At 38.1% G+C, this 17,234-nt stretch overlaps 1 protein-coding gene across 2 annotated transcripts in view; it reads right to left on the bottom strand.

Annotated features, from left to right (window-relative positions):
- Positions 1–1,009: 1,009 nt before the first annotated feature.
- The window catches only part of Cntnap5a (contactin associated protein-like 5A), a 982,002-nt gene continuing 965,777 nt past the window's right edge, over positions 1,010–17,234 (bottom strand). For both annotated transcript variants that reach the window (XM_087580548.1, NM_001047865.2), the window contains 3 exon segments: positions 14,640–14,858; positions 8,302–8,373; positions 1,010–1,829 (listed from right to left, as the gene is read on the bottom strand). In XM_087580548.1, the coding sequence (XP_087436674.1) occupies positions 1,633–1,829; positions 8,302–8,373; positions 14,640–14,858 (488 nt within the window). In that variant the 3' untranslated portion in view covers positions 1,010–1,632.

Raw genomic sequence — 17,234 nt, 5'->3', positions numbered from 1 at the left:
AAATTTACTATAATAAATAAGAATATACTAAAGAGGAAGAGGGTATGTCAGAATTCATAGAAACTTTTAAGGAAAGGACATATACTTAGGAGTATGTCTCATAGTTGCGTCACACTCAATCTTTACCTCTGTAACTTTAGAGGGAAGAAATGCAATAAATTCAAAACTGGATAAAGCTTGTGTGGGATCTCCTTTTCCAGAGAAGTGCTAGACAGTGAAGGGCAAGGACATTTACTAAGAAGATAGATTCCCTACTCACTGTTAAGTAGCTACTCCATAAGTCAGACCTACCATGCAACGTGAACTGACTAGTACTTTTTCATTAAGGATCTTTCCTCTAGCAGTAACTAGGTCCTAAAGTGTTTAAATAGTTCCTCCTTATCTTTTCTCTAAGGTGGTCCAAGGACAGAGTTAAGAATATTGTCACCATAATATAACCAGGATTATATACAATTAACATATTCAAGTGACTTCTTTGAGTGAAATATATGCTTTACTACCAAAAGAACCAAAAGCCTGAGATGCTTTACTGACTTCTTTAGGCAAATAAAGTCAAGTGCATGGGACACCTATGTGTATGTGAGTGCAGGTATAAAATGTGATGTGCTTTACAAACTAAGGACTTAATCCTCTGATCTGGTGGTGACAACATCTGCCCACAGCCAGTCCCTTGCTCTTAGAAAAAAGCTCAGTTGTCAGAGTGAACTCATTACATGAGTTCTAAAACGTGAATCCTACTAACCTTCACACTGTTCTCTTACTTGAACTTTCTTGATTGGATCATCAGACATAAATTTTGTTGATAGATCTTCTTGTTCATTCAATGCTTTCGATTTCTTTGTTTTTGTTTTTTCTCTTCAGTTTCTTTAGATGCTGACTTAAGATGGCCTAAGACATTTCATGGAACTATTTTAGATTTTTATTTCAAGTCTGGTTATGCTGAATACACATCATAGACACACACACACACAGAGACACACACACACAGACACACACACACACAAAGTTTTCTCAGTTTTAAATGTATTTCTTTGTGACATAATATCTCCCAATGCCCCTTTCTCACAGGGCATTGAGAATCAATGTTACTTTCCAAGGTGAATTTACATTCCCTCATACCTACCTTCCTACTCTATTGGGCTCCTTGATAAACACACTGCTTAAAGAAAGAGTTAACACTGCTTTCTTTGTCACAGACAAACTCCATTTTCTCCCATAAAGGTGAAATATATAAGAATAAGGTATTAGGCAGGAATGATTGTTAAAGACAGACACCACAGAACTCAATTCTAATGTACGGTTGCAAGACCAAGTACCTAAGAAACTAATGAGTGAAGTTTAGAAACTGGACTACAAAGAGAGGCACATGTGACTATTTGTTTAAAATAGCAAAGTCTGTGTCTCCATTGGTCATTTTCACAATGACACATATGTCAAAGGACTACAGTAGCTACAACTACCTGAGCTCATAAGCTGGGTAAAGGAGATTGGTGTTTCTGGTGGATCATGTGTGTTCCAGAAAATCAATGGTAAGTGAGAGAAAGAGAATCCCTAAATTACAAGTCAGGAAAGAGAAGAGAAAAGAGAGAGAAAACAGTTTAAAAAAGGCAGACCAGGTAATCCTGCTATGGTTCAGATGAAGTATTCCCGTTTGCACTCGCTGGCTGTGTTTTGCAAGTCAATGACATTTCTAAATGAATTGCTTAAAGTCTCTGGGTATTCCTTCTCCTTCGTCTGATTGGTGCGGTGTGACTGCTTATGTTGATAAAGGAAGCAGATCATGATTCCGATTACACAAAAAGTGACAAATGTCACCACTGCTATGATACCTGTATTAAAAGAAAGGGGAACACAAAAGTGGTCACTGGGAAAAATCAGTATAAAGAAGGACAAACATTGTTGAAAACAAAACAAGGCACACAAAGCAAATCTTCTCTGTACCAAACTAAAGACTTGCTCAGAAGCACTTGACCTTCAGTTTCTGTTTAAATTTCCTGGAAGGACAGTACTGAGGGTGAAAGGCTATTTCTTTTAGAAGGTTATGTTGATAAGCAAAAAATGAATGTGGAGTTGAAACAATAATTGATCTGTGTAGTTTCTGAGTAATTTGTAGATGCTGTTGCTGTTAGGGATCAATCCCAGTCTCCACATACTTTAAATACATTAAGCCTTGCCAAGAATCCCATGATCATGCCAGTCTCTCTCTCTCTCTCTCTCTCTCTCTCTCTCTCTCTCTCTCTCTCTCTCTCTCTCTCTCCCTCTCCCTCTCCCTCTCCCTCTCCCTCTCCCTCTCTTTCTCTGTATGTATATGAGTGTGTATATGTGCATGGATGCCTTAGTACTTATGTTAATGACAAAAACGACTTTCAGGACTCTAATCTTGCCTTCCAATTTGTTTGGAGGCAAAGTCTAAAAAATGTCTTGCAATCTTTGTCATTTCATCATTCTCAGCTACCTAGAGAGACATTATTTAAAAATGAATGAACCAAAAATCAACACAGTCAGCAAGACAAAGCATGTGCACAAAAAAGATAGTTAATAGTGACAGAAAATTGAAGTTGTTTTCTCCATCTTTATTACAATGGGTATTTCTTATTTACATTTCAAATGTTATTCCATTTCCTGTGTCCAGGAAAACATCCACCTAACCCCTCCCCCTCCGCTTTTATTCCTCTTCCTATCCCCCACCATTACCACATTCCCCCAACAATCACATACACTTGGGTTCAGTCTTGGCAGGACCAAGGGCTTCCCCTTTCACTAGTGCTCTTACTAGGCTATTCATTGCTACCTTTGCAGTTGGAGCCCAGGGTAAGTCCATGTATAGTCTTTGGGTAGTGGCATGGTCCCTGGAAGCTCTGGTTGGTTGGCATTGTTGTTAATATGGGGTCTCAAGCTCCTTCAAGCTCTTCCAGTCCTTTCTCTGATTCCTTCTTCGGGGGTCCTGTTCTCAGTTCAGTGGTTTAATGATGGCACTTGCCTATGTATTTCTTGTTTTCTGGCTGTATTACTTGGGAGAGATCTACATCCAGTTCCTGTCGGCCTGCACTTCTCTGCTTCATCCATCTTATCTAATTGGGTGGCTGTATATGTATGGGCCACATGTGGGGCAGGCTCTGAATGGGTGTTCCTTCTGCATCTGTTCTAAACTTTGCCTCCCTATTCCTGTCCAAGGGTATTCTTGTTCCCCTTTTAAAGAAGGAGTGAAACATTCACATTTTGATCATCCTTCCTGAGTTTCATGTGTTCTGTGCATCTAGGGTAATTCAAGCATTTGGGCTAATATCGACTTGTTAATGAGTGCATACCATGTGTGTTTTTCTGTGATTGGGTTAGCTCACTCAGGATGATATTTTCCAGTTCCACCCATTTGGCTATGAATTTCATAAAGTCATTATTTTTGATAGCTGAGTAATATTCCATTGTGTGGATGTACCACATTTTCTGTATCCATTCCTCTGTTGAAGGGCATCTGGGTTCTTTCCAGCTTCTGGCTATTATAAATAAGGTTGCTATGAACAGAGTGGAGCATGTGTCTTTGTAATATATTGGGGCATCTTTTGGGTATATGTCCAAGAGAGGAATACCTGGGTCCTCGGGTAGTTCAATGTCCAATTTTCTGAGGCACCTCCACACTGATTTCCAGACTGGTTCTACCAGTTTCCAATCCAATGGAGGTGTGTTCCTCTTTGTCCACATCCTCGCCAGCATTTGATTTCACTTGAGTTTTTGATCTTAGCCATTCTTACTGGTGTGAGGTGAAATCTCAGGGTTGTTGTGATTTGCATTTCCCTTATGACTAAAGATGTTGAACATTTGTTTAGGTGCTTCTCAGCCATTCGGCATTCCTCAGCTGTGCATTCTTTTTTTTTTTTTTTTTTTTTTTTGGTTCTTTTTTTCGGAGCTGGGGACTGAACCCAGGGCCTTGCGCTTCCTAGGCAAGCGCTCTACCACTGAACTAAATCCCCAACCCCTCAGCTGTGCATTCTTTGCGTAGCTCTGAACCCCATTATTTGATAGGGTTTTTGTCTCTCAGCAGTCTAAATTCATGAGTTCTTTATATATTTTGGATATAAGCCCTCTATCAGTTGTAGGATTGGTGAAGATCATTTTCTAATCTGTTGTTTGCCATTTTGTCCTGACAGCAGCATCCTTTGACTTACAGAAGCTTTGTAGATTTATGAGATCCCATTTTTCGATTATTGATATTAGAGCATAAGCCACTGGTGTTTTGTTTGAGATTGTTCCACATTTTTCTTCTCTTAGTTTGAGTTTACCTGGTTTGATGTGGAGGTCCTTGATCCACTTGGACTTAAGCATTTTACAGGGTAATAAGAATGGATCGATCTGCATTCTTCTACATGCTGACCTCCAGTTGAATGAGCACCATTTGCTGAAAATGCTATCCTTCTTCCATTGGATGATTTTGGCTCCTTTGTCAAAAATCAAGTGACCATATGTGTGTGGGTCCATTTCTGTGTCTTCAATTCTATTCCACTAGTCAATCTGCCTGTCTCTGTGCCAATACCATACAGTTTTTATCACTATTGCTCTGTAATACTGCTTGAGTTCAGGGATAGTGATTCCCCAGGTACTGCTTTTATTATAGAGGTTAGTTTAGCTATCCTGGGTTTTTTTTATTCCAGATGAATTTGCAAATTGTTCTGTCTAACTCTTTGAAGAATTGGATTGAAATTTTGATGGGGATTGCATTGAATCTGTAGATCGCTTTTGGTAAAATGGCCATTTTTACTATATTAATCCTGCCAATCCATGAGCATGGGAGATCTTTCCATCTTCTGAGATCTTCAATTTCTTTCTTCAGAGGTTTAAGTTCTTATCAAACAGATCTTTCATTTGCTTGGTTAAAGTCACACCAAGGTATTTTTTATTATTTGGGACTATTATAAAGGGTGTCATTTCTCTAATTTCTTTCTCGGCTTGTTTCTCTTTTGTGTAGAGGAAGGCTACTGATTTATTTGAGTTAATTTTATACCCATCCACTTTGCTGAAGGTGTTTATCAGGTATAGTAGTTCTCTGGTCGAACTTTTGTGATCACTTAAATATACTATCATATCATCTGCAAATAGTGATATTTTGACTTCTTCCTTTCTAGTCTGTATCCCTTTGATCTCCTTTTCCTGTCTGTGCTGGCTAGGACTTCGAGAACTATATTGCATAAGTAGGATGAGAACGGGCAGCCTTGTGTAGTCCCTGATTTTAGTGGGATTGCTTCAAGTTTCTCTCAATTTAGTTTAACATTAGTTACTGATTTGCTGTATATGGCTTTTACTAAGTTTGGTTATGGGACTTGAATTCCTGTTCTTTCCAGGACTTTTATCATGAAGGGGTGTTGAATTTTGTCAAATGCTTTCTCAGCATCTAATGAAATGATCATGTGGTTTTTATCTTTCAGTTTGTTTATATAGAGGATTAAGTTGATGGTTTTCTGTTTATTGAACTATCCCTGCATACCTGGATGAAGCCAACTTGATCATGATGGATGATGGGTTTGATGTGTTCTTGCATTCGATTTGCAAGAATTTTATTGAATACTTTTGTGTTGATATTCATAAGAGAATTTGTCTGAAGTTCTCTTTCTTTGTTGAGTCTTTATGTGGTTTATGTATAACCACACAATTGTGTGGTTCATAGAAGGATGAATGCTCCATCTGTTTCAATTTTGTAGAATAGTTTGGATAGAATTGGTATTGGGTCTTCTATGAAGGTCTGATAGAATTCTGCGCTGAACCCATCTGGATCTGGGTTCATATTGGTTGGGAAAAGTTAAATGACTGTTTCTATATCTTTAGCAGTTATAGGGTTGTTTAAATGGTTTATCTGTTCCTGATGTATCTTTGGTAGCTGGTATCTGTCTAGGAAATTTTCCATTTCCTCCAGATTTACAAGTTTTGTTGAATATAGACTTTTGTAGTAAGACCTGATGATTTTTGGAATTTCCTCTGATTCTGTTCTTATGTCTCCCTTTTCATTTCTGATTTTGTTAATTTGGACACACTCTCTGTGTCCTCTGGTTAGTCTGTCTAAGGGTTTATCTATCTTGTTGATTTTCTCAAAGAACCAGCTTTTCATTCTCTTGATTCTTTGTATAGTCCTTTTTCTTTCTACTTGGTTGATTTCAGCTCTGAGTTTGATTATTTCCTGCCTTCTAGTTCTCCTGGGTGTATTTGCTTCTTTTTCTTCTAGAGCTTTTAGGTGTTCTGTCAAGCTGCTGATATATGCTCTCTCCTGTTTCTTTCTGCAAGCCCTCAGAGCTATGAGTTTTCCTCTTAGCACAGCTTTCATTGTGTTCCATAAGTTTGGGTATGTTGTATCATCATTTTCATTAAATTCTAAGAAGTGTTTAGTTTCTTTCTTTATTTCTTCCTTGACCATGTTATCATTGAGCATTATTCAACTTCCATGTATATGTGGGCATTCTTTCCTTATTTTTATTGAAGACCAGCTTTAGCCTGTGGTCTGATAGGACGCATGGGATTATTTCTATCTTTCTGTATCTGTTGAGGCCTGTTTTATGACTCATTATATAATCAATTTTGGAGAAATAACTATGAGGTGGTGAGAAGAAGACATATCCTTTTGTTTTAGGATAGAATGCAGAACATTGAAGCTTTATTTGTCAAAAATAAATGTATTCTTTTAAAGAATACATAGTTTCATAGTTCATATTTTCTCAGTTGTCTAACTAGGGAGAAAAGTATATATTTTAGACACATATTTTTGGCCATTGTTCAACCTTGATAAAAATTTGTTTGCCTAAATGCCACTGTTTATATGAATAGATACTAGAAAATTGAAAATATAGACTTGTATTCCCCCAATTTCAACATATATGAGAATAACTAAGACTATTTACTTTTATCATATATTTTAAACTCATTTTGTACCATATTTCCTAGATATTTTAAAACAAGACAAAATGCAGTATCAAAGATGATAGTCTAAACTGGGTGGCAAGAAATGACTTTGAAGCATGAAATGTTAATTTAAAATGTAATTTTGTGCTGCTAGTTTGAAGGTCTTACTGCTGTCTGGCACCTGGGCAAGCTTCATAGGAAATCCTGCAGGGCTTTGATAGTCTTACAACTCTCAGAGAGACTCTATGTTACTTTAGAATTAGTGCAGGAGGGAAAACACCCAGTCTTTCCTTATCAAATGAAGAGTTAAAAACAGAAAAAGAACTATAAAATTCTCCATGACATTTATTGATTTCAAATAAATATCAAGTCCAATCCTCATACCTGGATAGGCATTCAGCTCACATGGATTTCTGAAGGACTTCCCAAAGGAATGGTTGTGCTTCTACTGTTCTGGTATACTACTCTAATGAACTCCTTCCATTCCCATTCTTTTTGGAATGTCTTCCTTTGCTGCTAACTCTGTACAGGTTTCTCTGTCCTTCCTAATATTCTCATTCTATGAAGGCTGTAACACTATCTCTCACCCTGTACCTATATATTTAGTACAGGTCTGATCTGGGAATAATGAAATGAGAGTGAAATGAAAGACTTCTACTGATTTTAATAAACTCCATCTGGTGTAAATTCATTCATCCCAGTTGCCAGGATCCAGAGTTGAAATATGCTAGGGTAATGAATCATCAATGAATTTTCATATCCCAGGCACCTTACATTAAACTAAACTTAGGAGACAGTTCATGTTACAAGATGCAGATGGAGACATCAAATTATGGCAGGCATTAGATAAGGTGAGACAGAATGAAGAGTGGTGTAAGGTGAGGCCAACAGGCTGTTCCAAAAACGAAAAGAAGGGGGAGGTGATAGGGGATTGAGCTATAAACAGAGCAGGCAAGCTCTAAATCCACAAACAGTAGTACTGCTAGATATAGAACTTCAGTCATGTAGGCTACACCTTGCTCCATAGATCTACCACAAATAACTGAGTGAAGGAAAACTGAAAATACTGCAGCTCTGTCCATTTGTCTGACCCAATGTGACTTCTTTCAGCACATAATTTTACTTGACTGTTTTGGTTGTGTTTTAGAAGTGACAACTGGATGTCTATCAGTGTATGTTCCAGCTGTTGGCTCAGAACTCAGCTGTCTATTAAATTTGAGATAGAATGAAGCCAGGGAGCTGCTGTAACTAGAGGAGGGTATGTGGTTAATCTTGTACCATGCCTAAAGAGGCAAAGTGTTGAACAGAGAGTGCCTGATTCTGAAAACTGTGTAATCATGGGTAAGGAAGGCTTCAGGCAACTTTCTTCAGAGAACAGGATCATAGATATCTTTCCTGCTTTCAATAATGAAGACAGATTACCTCCAATGACTGCTGAGTCACTTTGGACTGTGTTTGTGAGTGGTTCTTGCTCGTCTCTCTTTCCAATGGGTTCTAAAAAAGCAATAGACACAGAAGGTAAACTTGACCCTTCAGTCAACCAGATGGAGAGAATATACAATGCACATCTATGACTTGTAACAAGATTTCTGCAATGTGGAAAGAAGAAGCCTTTGAAAGAAACTGAAGTAAATGGCATTAAAAATGATGATCTGAGTTAAATCTCAGATACTGCATAAAAAGGTAAATTCTACATCTCTGGATTGTAAGCCTTGGGAAGGAATAGCTGGTCACATATTTATATCATGTATAGAACAAGTTAGGCTATGCCTCTGAAACAAATGAAGGAGCAACATGATTCCCAAATCCTTGTCTTTTCACTTCTACATGTTTCATGACATGTATATACATTCATCTTATAAATATTTAAAGATGAATAAAATGCACTGTTTAAACACATAATGCACGACCACATCAGTATATAAATAAGTTGTGACATAGCCTGGTACTAGGTGAGTGTGCTTTCTGGCCCATGCACCTTCAGTCATTCACTTAATATTCAGTTTTGCTAAAAAAATTCCTAAGACTGAACACTGCCAAATCCTTCAAACACACATTCCTTTTTGCCTCAGTGCATTCTTTCTCTTTACAATTACCAGTGTGTAGAGTTGTTAAGTGTCCTGTGGCTCTTTGTATTTTAATGCTAATTCTAATTCTGCTTCCTTAAGAGGGGCAGCTCTGATGAAGTGTGGATCACATACTCAGATGACTTCATGTGAATCTTTTCCCCATTTTAACTGGTCAAATAAAGGCTACAGACTGTCATTGAGCAGTGAAAAGGAAAAATGGGCCTGGAAGTTTTAGAAAGCAGGGAAGAGATGTAGGAGGAAAGAGAGATTAGAAGATGAAGTAGAGAGAGGAAGACAGAGGACAAGGAGGTTGAAGATGGAACAGATAGGAATTCGAGTCCCATACCTAAACATAGTAAAAGCCATATACAGCAAAACAGTTGTTAACATTAAACTAACTGGAGAGAAACTTGAAGCAATCCCACTAAAATCAGGGACTAGACAAGGCTGCCCACTCTCTCGCTACTTATTCAATATAGTTCTTGAATTTCTAGGCAGAGCAATCAGAGAACAAAAGGAAATCAAGGGGATACAGATTGGAAAAGAAGAAGTAAAATATCACTATTTCCAGATGATATGATAGTATATTTAAGTGATCCCAAAAGTTCCACCAGAGAACTCCTAAAGCTGATAAACAACTTCTGCAAATGGTGCTGGTTCAACTGGAGGTCAACATGTAGAAGAATCCAGATCGATCCATGCTTATCACCCTGTACAAAGCTTAAGTCCAAGCGGATCAAGGACCTCCACATCAAACCAGATACACTCAAACTAATAGAAGAAAAACTGGGGAAGCATCTCGAACACATGGGCACTGGAAAAATTTCTTGAAACACCAATGGCTTATGCTCTAAGGTCAAGAATCGACAAATGGGATCTTATAAAACTTCAAAGCTTCTGTAAGGCAAAGGACACTGTGGTTAGGACAAAACAGCAACCAACAGATTGGGAAAAGATCTTTACTAATCCTACAACATATAGAGGGCTTATATCCAAAATATACAAAGAACTCAAGGAGTTAGACCGCAGGGAGACAAATAACCCTATTAAAAATGGGGTTCAGAGCTAAACAAAGAATTCACAGCTGAGGAATGGCAAATGGCTGAGAAACGCCTAAAGAAATGTTCAACATCTTTAGTCATAAGGGAAATGCAAATCACAACAACCCTGAGATTTCACCTCACACCAGTGAGAATGGCTAAGATCAAAAACTCAGGTGAAAGCAAATAATGGCGAGGATGAGGATAAAGAAGAACATTCCTCCATTGGATTGGAAACTGGTAAAACCACTCTGGAAGTCAGTCTGGAGGTTCCTCAGAAAATTGGACATTGAACTTCCTGAGGACCCAGCTATACCTCTCTTGAGCATAAACCCAAAAGATGCCCCAACATATAACAAAGACACGTGCTCCACTATGTTCATAGCAGCCTTATTTATAATACCCAGAAGCTGGAAAGAACCCAGATGCCCTTCAACAGAGGAATGGATACAGAAATGTGGTACATCCACACAATGGAATATTACTCAGCTATCGAAAACAATGACTTTATGAAAGTCATAGCCAAATGGATGGAACTGGAAAATATCATCCTGAGTGAGCTAACCCAATCACAGAAAAACACACATGGTATGCACTCATTGATAAGTGGCTATTAGCCCAAATGCTTGAATGCACAGAACACATGAAACTCAAGAAGGATGATCAAAATGTGAATGTTTCACTCCTTCTTTAAAAGGGGAACAAGAATACCCTTGGCAGGGAATAGAGAGGCAAAGATTAGAACAGAGACAGAACGAACACCCATTCAGAGCCTGCCCCACATGTGGCCCATACATATACAGCCACCCAAGTAGACAAGATGCATGAAGCAAAGAAGTGCAGGCTGACAGGAGCTGGATGTAGATCTCTCATGAGAGACACAGCCAGAATACAGCAAATACAGAGGCGAATGCCAGCAGCAAACCACTGAACTGAGAACAAGACCCCCGTTGAAGGAATCAGAGAAAGGACTGGAAGAGTTTGAAGGGGCTTGAGACCCCATAGGAACAGCAATACCAAGCAACCTGGGCTTCCAGGGACTAAGCCACTACCCAAAGACTATACATGGACTGACCCTGGACTCTGACCTCATAGGTAGCAATGAATAGCCTAGTAAGATCATCAGTGGAAGGGGAAGCCCTTGGTCCTGCCAAGACTGAACCCTAGTGAATGTGATTGTTGGGGTAGGGTGGTAATGCGGGGAGGATGGGGAGGGGAACACTCATTAAGAAGGGGAGGGGGAGTGGTTTGGGGGATGTTGGCCTGGAAACCGGGAAAGGGAATAACATTCAAAATGTATATAAGAAATACTCAAGTTAATTAAAAAAAAAAATAAGAACAACATGGCTTGAAAAGCTCCTAGGATCAAGGGATCTCATAGCTGGGGAAGAGAGTGGTGTAGTGGTATATCTGCACAATCTAGGCATGCAGCTTATAAATATTATAACTGATTGTTTGTTCTTTGCATTTGCATATTGGGGTTGGAGATTTAGTGCAACAGTCTACTAACAAGAACAACTGAAGGCTGTGGAAAAATTATCATTTCAAAGTAGCTCTTACTAAGAGAGCTGCTGTTTAGTGGGTGCTCTTTACCTCTGAGCCATTGCTCCAGTGAATTTATTTTCCTTTCAAAATGGAATCTCATCTATCCAAGGCTAGGAATTAACTTACTCTGTAGGAGAGTGTGTCCCTGATCTTACACTGTAGTGAAAGATGAGAGAAAGAAGGAAGGAGAAATCAAGATGGACCGAGAGATGGCAAGAAACAAAGTTAGATAGACAGGAAGTGGATAATGGATGAATGAAAGGAGAAAAGGGACAGGGAAGGAGATAGGGAAAGAAGAGAATAATGTGGAAGGAGATAAGAAAGAAGATAGAAAAGAGTAATGGAACAAGATAGAATCACATAGAAAGGAAGAAGACAGTCTTATGGAGGTAGAATGAGACAGAGGGGAAAATGAGAGAATAACTAGGAGAGATGAGAAATGGAGCAAGAGGATCTCAGGGCATTAAGGTAGGAAGGGAGGCAGTGAGGCAGAGGGAGAGAGAAAGATGGAAGCTAAGATGGGTCAGGAAGGGAGGAAGAGACACCAGGAGAAAAAGCCAGTTATTTAGCTCTTCCACCTCCTATGTCCTTTAAACTTACTTACTCTGACATATTCTATATCAAGCCTATTTCCTCTTATTCCTTCTGCTTCTTAATGAATATTCAAATCTTAACTGTCCTCAGTTCATATGATCCCATTGTCTTATTTCAGTTATTATTGCTTCCAACTTTATTTAGCACATCTATTTCTTTTGACATTATAGTTCTGAAGTTAACCCAGATTCATCAATTTCTAACATGTTTCGATGTTGATAGATTCACACATATATAATTAATTTATTAATTCTAATTCTCCAGTGTTCACTGATATGATAGAAAAATAATTTAGATCTGAGAAAGTAACAGATTTAAGAGCATGTTTGATGATCATATTCTGCACAGTAGACTTTATCACAGTGATGATATATTTTAAGAGCATTTCCTCTTCACTTCTAATCTCCATTTAATATTAAATTTCAAAATTAGATATTATTTTTAACTTTGCCTCCCACAAAATAAATACATAAACATATCTGGCTATGACTTTTCAGTCATCTGTTAATTACCATTTATCTACCTACCATCTGTCCAATCATCTAGTCATCTTGTTAAAATGTCTTTGTAAAATAAATGAAGTAATACTATAGATCTATATATAAATTTGCATATTTACATTGTGTAAGGACTCCCATTTTTAAGAGTGATATCACGCAATGCTTATTAACTAATCCAGGGTGAGTTTTCACCAAGTAGAAAGTATGCTAAATCTCACCAGAAATATATAACAATGCTTATACATTTGCATTAAGAATGATCATCTGCCACCTGACATTTTCCTTGCTTTCTCTCTCTTTCTCTCTCTCTCTCTCTCTCTCTCTCTCTCTCTCTCTCTCTCTCTTCCTCTCTCTATCATCTATCTGTCTGTAGCTGAAGACTGATGCATTAAAGTTAATGCAGTAAAATAATAATTTATCTTTTTTTTAAGTTTCTGACTAATCTGTAACCTTTCTAGCAGGAAATGAATATCTTTCCCATGTATGAAACAATGTTTATGAAGTTGACACAATCCATCTTCAGGGAAGCTTTTTAAGACTCAGAATGTTCTAAAGGGAAATTTCTAAAGATTTCGGCAGTAAACAACACAGCACCTCCAGGAAGTACCTGAAACTGACAAGATGCAGTAGGTCCCTTCTTCCCTAAGCTTACGTAAGCAGTAAGGACTGATTAGTGATACTATTAAGTCTTTCAAGCTTCCTAGAAGGTTCTCAGACTCTCACAGCTGCATGAAACAGACAGAGACTAGCAAGACTGCCTGGAAGAGAGGCTCTGTCTGACTTGCTGAGCTCCCACATGGTTTTCAGTATGCTCCAGTGTTTCAGTCAATATCCATGCTAATGTCAGCTTTGAAGAAGATCTGTCTTTGAGTCATTCATGTTCACATGAGTAAACTCTCACTCATAGTCCTGTACATAGCCCCAATTAAACTCAATGGTTCATCAACTGGAATTTGGTACTATGCTAGCTTTAGACTGTCAGTTCTTGATCTGAGTTGAGTAGATATTTATTCAGATTTTCTCTGGAATAGTGTCACACAATGCTTTCCTAATTACTGCAGTCAGTAAATGGCACATATACAGTCATGCCTTTTACACACAGGAAGCACAAGCTCATAGCCTTTATCCATAATCACCCTGCTATTTAACTCATACTTCCCACGAAAATGTGTGCTTACTCCTGCATATCTAGTTATTTAAATCCTCTTATCAGTTTCCACCTAAACAATAGTGATATAGAAATGCATACACACACACACACACACACACACACATATATATATATATTATGCATTCATGCTTGATACTTGATATATACTACCTGAAGGTACACAATAATTATAAATGCTCATCACCTGAGAGTGAAATTATATTAAACATATGTATAGTTTATTTCATTGTTAATGTGTTAATTATTTATTTTTAATCAAATAAATCCACATTATTTAAATATTGTTAAATTTTATGTTTAAAATTTATTTAATTAATTGTTATTCAAGTACTCATACCCTTCTATTGTCCCTATGACCATTGTTTGTGTGAAGGTTAGTGTTAGTTGTCAACTTACAGAGTCTAGAACTACCTAGGAAACAGGCCTATGGGAATTCTTATAGATTTTCTTGATTTCTTAACTAAGGTAAGAAGAGCTGCCACTTTGGTTGGCAACACTCTGTGGATGGGATCTCGGAATGTATAAGTAGAGGATGACCTGATCTTGGCATGTATACATTATTCTTGTCTTCCATATTATGCATGTGATGTGATCTGCTACTTCAAACCTCGATGATGGTTCAGGCACTTGAACTGTGAGGCAGAATCATCACTTTATTAATTTTTCTGCCAAAGTGTTTTTGTTAAGATAGATATAACAAATAAGAATCCATTTACAATCATAAACAACTATGATTATACAAGACCCAATGCTGAGTGCTGTTGGAAAACCCTTTAGCTCTATAAGACAACAGAAGTTGTGTTTGTGATGGAAACTCAAGAGAGTACCCTCTAGGAAGTACCTAATGAAGAATGCACAGTGGTCACTGCATTCACATCAGAGTCTAGAGTGGAGTCACATCCGGATTCAGTCAAGGTCCCATGAACAGTCACAGGTGCAACGCCAGCATGGCGGAGGGCTGCTTTCAATGGTGCTATGTGATTGTACTGGACTGAAGAAAGGCATCCAAGAAAACCCAAGATGTTTACTTTAGCAACTTCTGGGTCCAAACCAAGAGTCTCTGCAATGAAAAGAAAGAAGCACAGGTCTAGTTTTTGAAACTATGTGTTTTCCTTGACTCTTAACTAAAATGTCTGAAACTCCTTTGTTATTCTTTGAATACTGAGACTTCTTACATATCTCTCTCTTCTTGTCAACTATGCCTTTCCTTCAGGTACATGTACATCTTTCAACTATATCTCATAGAAAATGACTAGGACTAGCTCTGCTTAGAAACAAAATTGTTTCTAGCTTCAAATATTTAATTCATCTATTTTATGAACTTTAGAAAGAATAATGTAGCTCTATGATAGTACATTCAAACTATACATATTTGAAAGAATATGTACCTTTCTTCCCATCAGGATGTAGCTATGAATGAAGGTGATTAACATAGACAAATCATTATATTTATTACAATATATAATACATAGTACTTGGAGGCTGAGGGACTGCAGCCTTGGATGTGGGAGGGCAAAGCTGTCTGTTTTTGTCTGTTCCTGACTCCTTCATAGTCCCAGTCACCTCAAGTAACAGCACAGAGGAGTCAGGAACAGACAATCTGTGGTCCACATGCCCGCAATGAGAAGCCTAAGGCCAAGGGCTCCCAAACTTCCAGACATCCAGACACCTCTTTGTTGTGATGAGTTGGGAATGGAGTTGGGCCTATATGACTGTGAGAAGGCCAGGGCCAGGGACTCTCAGATTAGGAGGGAAGAAAGGAGGTGGATCAGAGGCTCAGGAGGAGCCCAGGTCAAGGGAAATAGGGAACTCTGGCCTAGTTCAGCAGTGGTGAGTCAGAGAATGTGGAGGAACATTCTGTAGGATTCTGAGGGGGTGCAACTCTGTAGACAAAGGCTTTCTCAAAGCTCCCTATGGTGGATATTGATGAGAGAGATAGTCCTTGGTTCCAAACTGTTTATTGATTGTTCCTTGGTAAATTTTTGCCTACAACCTCCTCAGGATGGACCAGTGATTAAATAATATCTATTGCTGGAAGAGATATTCAGGAAGACAAGCTTATTATATAAACCATCAGTGCCTCTAGATACTCCATAGCACAGAGAACTATTTTCTGATCTATGTGACCATAGGTCACATCATTATTTAGTGAGTGTGTTCATGTGACAGGTGCCTGGTCTGAAGCAGGTGAAGCAGGAGAAGCTCTGTCCTCTCAGAGATTCTGGGGCTTCCAACCTGTGAAACATTACCAAGTTGCCTGACACTGTCCACTGCCCCACAGTAAACTTACTAAAAAATTTCTAGGTATAATTATGTACCATTGAATAAATATTACACAAATGTTGAATAATTCAATTGATAACCTACTAAGAACTAGCTCCTGTTATTTTATTTCGGTTCAGTGTATATGTTTGTGTGTGTGTGTGTGTGTGTGTGTGTGTGTGTGTGTGTGTATCTATGTGTGCTCTGGAGGAATACCACCATGTTTATGATTGTGTTCCCAGAGACCAGAAGAGGGATTCAGGTCCCTTATATTGGTTGTAATTCAACAAGCATGGATGTTGGAAACTGAACGGGAATTCCTCTGGAAGAGCAACAACGTCTAAGCACTGAACCATCTCTCCAAGTCATTCTTCAGTCATTTTCAAACCTGATATTATAGATTATTTTGCTAAGATTCCATAAGTTTTGTCAAGCCAAAGAAAGAAGTCTAAACACAATCTTAGCCTGAATGCACAATGGCCAGCATAGGTCCAAGTTTTCTCATGTAGGAGAGAACATCGCTTATCCAGGAAAATTATTGCAGCAGGTTTACTGGAGTTTATTACTATTACTATTACTATTACTATTACTATTACTATTACTATTATTATTATTCAAAACAAAGTACAAGAAGAGCTGCAAAACATGCTCAAAACAGACTCAGTTCTAAAATGTAGTATGACATTAACTATATGTAAAAAGTCACTTATGATAGATAAATGCCTTGAGTGTCATAAAATAAGCCAGGCAGGGCCACCTGACCTTGGCTTGTAAAAGTAAAGTGTTACATAAGAATAAGATATAAATATGGGGAACTGTTTTAAATGAAGATATGGGCAGAGAATACAAAGTGGTTTTATCTCTCAAGAGCTCATTAGAGCTGAAACAAACTGAAATGATAACTAGGAGAAATGTTCAGTATTATAGCTATCTGAATTAAATTCCCAGAAACCATGTAAAAGCTACACAAGGACATGAACACTTATAACTCCATGTCTGGGATGGTACATGGTTTGCAGATGGAGACAGCAGAATCCTGGGACATACTTGCTGACAGCTTGCTCAAGGTTCTTTGGAAGTCCCTGTCTCATGGAAATAAGTTGTAGAAGACTAGGCTTGGACAAATGAGAGTCTCTGCATGTGTTCCCTATCCCACTAACAAGTAATGGTTTCA

Source organism: Rattus norvegicus, chromosome 13 (genome assembly GCF_021556685.1).
Source record: "Rattus norvegicus strain SHRSP/BbbUtx chromosome 13, alternate assembly SHRSP_T2T, whole genome shotgun sequence".
In the NCBI taxonomy this organism is placed as follows: domain Eukaryota; kingdom Metazoa; phylum Chordata; class Mammalia; order Rodentia; family Muridae; genus Rattus; species Rattus norvegicus.
The sequence above is the reverse complement of the archived record's forward strand: the minus strand, read 5'-3'. Positions and strand labels throughout refer to the sequence as shown.